At 35.7% G+C, this 5,885-nt stretch overlaps 1 protein-coding gene across 2 annotated transcripts; it reads right to left on the minus strand.

The window, feature by feature from the left end:
* Positions 1 to 971: 971 nt before the first annotated feature.
* Positions 972 to 5,146, minus strand: LOC120088548 (probable serine/threonine-protein kinase At1g54610). 2 transcript variants are annotated; one of them, XM_039045937.1, is made up of 9 exons: positions 4,942 to 5,146; positions 3,980 to 4,706; positions 3,568 to 3,852; positions 3,078 to 3,395; positions 2,683 to 2,910; positions 2,490 to 2,584; positions 2,210 to 2,324; positions 1,667 to 2,113; positions 972 to 1,494 (listed from the first exon to the last, which is right to left on the minus strand). In XM_039045937.1, exons 2-9 carry the CDS (start codon positions 4,442 to 4,444, stop codon positions 1,288 to 1,290), a joined length of 2,160 nt encoding a protein of 719 aa, XP_038901865.1. In that variant the 5' UTR covers positions 4,445 to 4,706; positions 4,942 to 5,146; the 3' UTR covers positions 972 to 1,287. The 2 variants fall into 2 exon arrangements, with proteins under 2 accessions (XP_038901865.1, XP_038901866.1); XM_039045938.1 differs by having other exon boundaries at positions 3,980 to 4,711.
* Positions 5,147 to 5,885: the final 739 nt, after the last annotated feature.

The raw sequence follows: 5,885 nt of genomic DNA on the forward strand, positions 1-5,885 counted from the left end.
TATTTATAAGTAATAGCAAAATATCATAATCTATCTGCAATAGACCGTGAGAGATTGCGATAGACTACTATCTATGTCTATCATGACATAGACACAAATAGTAGTCAATCGCAGTTTATCACAATGTATAGCAAATAGATTGTGATACTTTACAATTACTTATAAATATTTTTGTTCATTTTTTTATACTTGAAAATAGCCCAAAAAAAGTTATAAATAATAGTTATCCTGCAACAAACTTGATATCTATTTTTATTATTTATCATTTTGTTGTTTTAACTAAGGATTCAAATATTAATGTTCAATATTCATTATCTATATTTCAATTTTACAACTATATTGACAGATATATAAATAAAAATATCATATTGTTATTAAAAAATTTGTAAAAATTATTTAGAGCAATTCGTTGATTTTACTCGTAAATTAAGTAACATAAAAGATAAAAGATATTGAAGATAACAATAGATCTTTAGTATTATGTTGAACCCTTCAATATACAGATATATCAACATGTCGTTGGATACTTATATTTCAGTTCGATCTACCATGAATCTATTCAAGACACTTTAACAAAGTCATCAATTGTAGTGAGATTATTATAATTTATTATTATTATTTTTTTACCTCTTAGACCCTAGTCTAAGAAAAGAAGGTAGGTAGATTGATTCTATGAAAAGATGTCATTATGAACCAAAAATCCTTCCAAAACCCTCTCAACCACAACAATGTAACCTCTATCCGTATCACTTTCAAATATGGCCTACCAAGATTTTTGTGTGCCTATATCCAAATAGTCCTTGAACTCTCTCCATTCCATACAATCTTTAGGGGTAACTTTCAATTGGTGCTTCACCCTTTAAATTTTAATATAACTTTCCATTCAAACCCCCTGAAAACTCTCCTTATGTGTTTAACAATAAGATTTAATAAACTTGTCTGCAAGGTTAAAAACACTGATATGGATTTGATTTTCATCCAATATTTGAATCCCTTTGCTTCAAGAGAAAAAGAAGATCTAACAAATAATCTATGGTTGCTATTTCTGTACACATTATCAGAATCTAAGAACGAGAAGAATGGTGAACAATTGCCAAACACCACAGCAGCAACGGGTGCACTCAAAAATGGAAAGTAGTAGTGCTTCACAACCACCTTTTATACAACATTTTAACCAAAATTCTACACAACCAAATCACTTTTTGATTACACAACTCAAGCCATCTCAGACCTTAGGTCTCTCCCAACTGTCCTGTTGCCGGGTGCAAGCGATCTCCGTAATCTATCTCACGTTCCGTGGCTCAACATCAGATGTTTTCCAGTTGTTGCTTTTGAACCCTTTAACTGACTGTTAGCAGCTTTACCATGTCGTGCTTGTCGAGCGTATTCTTGAATCTGACGGTCTCGCTCTTTCAGAATTTTATCTAAGTTGTTTGATGGACCAAGGATTGGACCAGAAGTGTAAAGCTTGTTCATGTCTGTCCCATAAGCAAGCTGAACCACATAATGAACAAAGATTATCATCGCAGGTAGCAGAATATCATTCAATTATTATCTCAGGTAGCAGAATATCATTCATTCATTGACTAGAAAACAGCTAAAGATGGAACTAAGATTTGTATTTTCATTCATTTAACTATAAAGCAAGAGGAAAGAAGGAACAAACCAGGGACTGTTCTTTAGGACAAGCTTTTTCGATCTCTATTCGATATGAATCTGCAACTCGGTGTGTATAAAATATCCGGTCCTGCTTTCTCGTTGACTCTGAATCCCTAACAAAGTCAGGCAATCTGCCTACTTCTGATCGTGATGGACCCGGTCTATCATAGGGATGATCAGATATATTAGACCTCACTGCTACTAAATGGGATAATGCTGAGAGATTGGATCCGTCAAGCGCCATGGAATGGTCATCGAGTTGCTTTCTTGATTTCATCCAATCTGGTTTGCTAATTAGCGGTCCTGAATGTGAAATCCTGCCTGTATCTGAGCAAATTTCTGTGACAGATTGATTTTGTTTGGGAGGAGCATTTAAAAAACCAGAAACTGTTTCGTCCCCATATGGAGTGAACACTCCGCTCCGGCCCTTATAACTTGAATGACCTTGCCTTTTCTGTAATGGAATGCAAAAATATAAATTAGTCCAGAAAAGCTTTCGGATAGAACTGTAAAACCAACAAAGTTTATCAGATATGTAAAAGTTCAATACCTGCATTAACATGTTTGCTTCATCCTTAGCATTCAGAGAAAGATTAAGGTGAGCTTCTTTAGGTCGTCTCCTTTCCACACAATCTTTAAGGTCTTTGCCCTCAACTCTCGACTGCCTGCAATGGGAGATGAGCAGTTTAAGAAGCTATATATCCAAGAAAGCATTTCCTTACTGAACATCTTCTCAGCCCCAAATATTTGTTTTTCCCTTTACAATAAGAATAACTATGTACTTGACATACCTTCACCCTCACAATAATTAATGATTCATAACAGCTTACCTTCTGCAGCCGTGGAATTTTGCATCAATCTCTTTGCTGGGAGGATATTTGGGCAAACTCGTAGGCTCGCAAGGAAGAGGTTTAGTCGTAAAAAACTGAAAAATTAAGATACAACGTCTGTTAATTAATCATAACTATGAGAAACAAGGCATCAAAGTAACTTTCAAATGATTCCAAGGAAAGGCTGCAATACCTCGCTTTTCAGAGCAGCAGCTGCCGTTCCTCGATGAGCAGGATCTACAGAAAGCAACTTATCTACAAGAGCCACTGCAGAAGATGGGAAATCCTTGAGCATTTCCCCAATACAAGGTCGATATGGCTGAGCGGTCTTAAATCCAGTTGAATGAGGTAACTGCAATTTCTTCCAATAATTCTCAGGCGGCGACCCACAAAGTTTAAATATCTTATGCAACTGTTCAACCTGCAGAAAATAGCTTCAAAGGTTTCATATATATTGAAAGATTGTAGTTTATCCTTTTCTAATCTTGTTCTTTCTATCACTAGTAGCCTTATCTAGATCACAAATATGAAGATGAATCTCTTATATGGAATATCAACCGTAGCAGCAGAGTACATGAGATGTTCTACCTCAGTTTTTCCAGGTAAGATGGGCTTTCCAGCATATAGCTCAGCTAGTATACAACCCGTACTCCACAAGTCAACTGCAACCCCATAATGAGAAGCTCCAAGCAGAAGTTCGGGTGGTCGGTACCATAGAGTCACTACACGACTTGTTAAGGGAACTTGATTATGGGGGTCAAAAGGACTTGCTAATCCAAAATCTGCAATCTTCAAGATACCATTGTCGTCGATTAGGAGATTTGAACCCTTTATATCACGGTGGAGGACACCACGACTGTGGCAATAATCAAGTCCCCTTAGAAGTTGTTGCATATAGCATTTAACCTAAGCATATCCATAAGCATAAAGTTAGGTTCTTGAGGATTGGATAGATGTCATTTATTAGTAATGAACTCCTTATCAAAATTGCATACTCACATCCCTCAAGGCCACCATATATAAAAACCTCAAGACAAGATGCAAAGAATGGTACCCAAAGCCAGTTAATACAATTTACCTGTGGTTCGTTGAACTTGACACCGGGCCGAGATGCAAGCCCTGTAAGATCATGCTCCATATACTCAAAAACGAGGTACAAGCTACATGATCGCGGTGATGTAATCAAACCTTCCAATTTTATAACATTTGGATGATCAAGCCTCCGCAGGATAAGGATTTCCCGGGCCATAAACTTGACACTCTCCACGTCAAGATTATCAAATCGAACACGTTTTAGAGCGACTAGTTTATTGTGAATGATATCACGAGCCTTGTAAACACTACTATATGTGCCCTGTCCTATCTGTGATGAAACCACCACCAAACCAAACAAACAACAGGAAACTTAGACAAGAACACATTTCAATCTTCAGACTCACAATCACATCAACAAACTACTCTCAACTGTCAGATTCACAACTCCTACATACCTTGTCAAGTTTCTCAAAAGTTTCGGCTTTCCGTGGCAGCCATCCCTCGAGCGCTTCACCGGCCACAGAGGAGAGCCAGCTTGGCCAACCAGCTGCAACTTGCTCTGCTTCCATAGCCTTTGGAATGCTTCCATTTCCAGGATAATTGGCCGAAATGGCAGCTTCCAACCCCTCCCTCTTCTTTTTTTCAATTTGATCATCGTGTACTCTGTTAGAGCCGTTGACTCTCTTATCCAAATAAGCATGTTTCACGTCACCGCCATCTGTTTTCACCTTTGATCGAATACTATCTGCTCTCTGTGAGGAATTTATTCGAACATCTTCGTCTCTTTTCACAGAATTCAATCGCATATCCTCTTCCTTTTTTAATAAATTAACACGTGAAGCCTTTCGTGAGGGAAATTTCTCAGTGGCTCTGTTTTTGCCATCTTCATCAACAGAAGGCTTGGAACATTGACAACCCATTTTTGCAGACCAGAAACTAATAAAGATACTTTCTTCAGAAATTATAATCCCCTCTTAAAGCCAACGCTAGATATTCCACAAAACCTCCTTCTCCACACTAATCTCATAAATACCAAATCAAAATTCAATCCAATACAATCAAATTTTGTTTAAACATTCCTATATCAATTCAGACAAGACCCTAAAAGGAATGTCAAACAACGCGATTTTGGTGGGAAGAAAAAACACTGGAACGAATTTCTAAAGTCCAATCTTCCAGAATCTGAGCTGACCCAACAAAGAAAATCACAGAATCAATCAAAAGAGAAAACAAAAAACGAATAAGAACAGCGACTTTTTTAACAAAACCCCAAAAACCCAGAAAGTTTATCGAATCCCTTTCACTGATCAGACGAATATTTTCGTAGGAAACAAAGTAGTGATCAATATCTTGAAAAAGAAGAAGAAAAACAAGAAAACCCAGATAGAAAATCGCAGAGATAGAGAGGGTTAATTACCAAGAAAGAACATTCGGTTGGCTGTTCGAAGTCTCAACGCGTATTCATACATGTATTTTCGTCATAGTTAAAAGGATTATGATATGATTGATATATTCAGACGGCCTGTGCCGGCTGTGGCTGTTTGAGGAGTCAAAAATACCCACTTTTCTCCTTCAACCCATGTCGAAGACTAGAATCATAATTCGATAGATAAAAGGAGTTAAGGATTTTAGTTTACATTTGAATGCTAAATTAGGGAAATTTAAACGAGTTTAATTACGTAAGGATGGGGGTTTAGTTCTTCAAAGTCAACGAAAGTGAAATGGCACAAACCACTAATAGTAAGCTTTGTTTGAATTCAACTGTTTTTGTTTTTCATTTTATCTTTCAGTCTTTCTTTTCCCAGTTAAATATGAGTTGTTTCAAGTTGTGGAAATTTGGCTTCCCTTCCACTAAATCTCTCCTTTTTTTTGTTTCTATATCTAACCATATACAGCTACTTTATGATGGGAGATGAGTGTGAATTTAACTTCAATCAGACAAATATCATAAATTTGAACAAATCCCTTCAAAAAACGATAAGTTATTAGAGGGAGTTGTCGCAATGTTCTTGGTTATTTTAAAACAAAACATGAATTAATTTAGAGAAATTTAGAATTTTGTTCTTATGATTTTTAATTAAAATTACCGTTCATAAATAGTTTATGTGGTAAAGAATATTTATAAGGGTTTTTTTTTAATCAAATTATAGAGATTATTTATAAAATTTTATTAAATTTTAAAGTCTAAATTCTAACTTTCTTTAAATTATAGGTATTGAATTTATAATTTAACCTAAGATAGATTATAAAATAGGTTTTGAATATATATCAAATAGTCACATGAGGTAGTAAAAAAATGTGACGAATTTATTTAACTTTCCTTCAAAACACACACACAAAAAAAATTACCCTATTTGATAA

Source organism: Benincasa hispida, chromosome 10, assembly GCF_009727055.1.
Source record: "Benincasa hispida cultivar B227 chromosome 10, ASM972705v1, whole genome shotgun sequence".
NCBI lineage: Eukaryota > Viridiplantae > Streptophyta > Magnoliopsida > Cucurbitales > Cucurbitaceae > Benincasa > Benincasa hispida.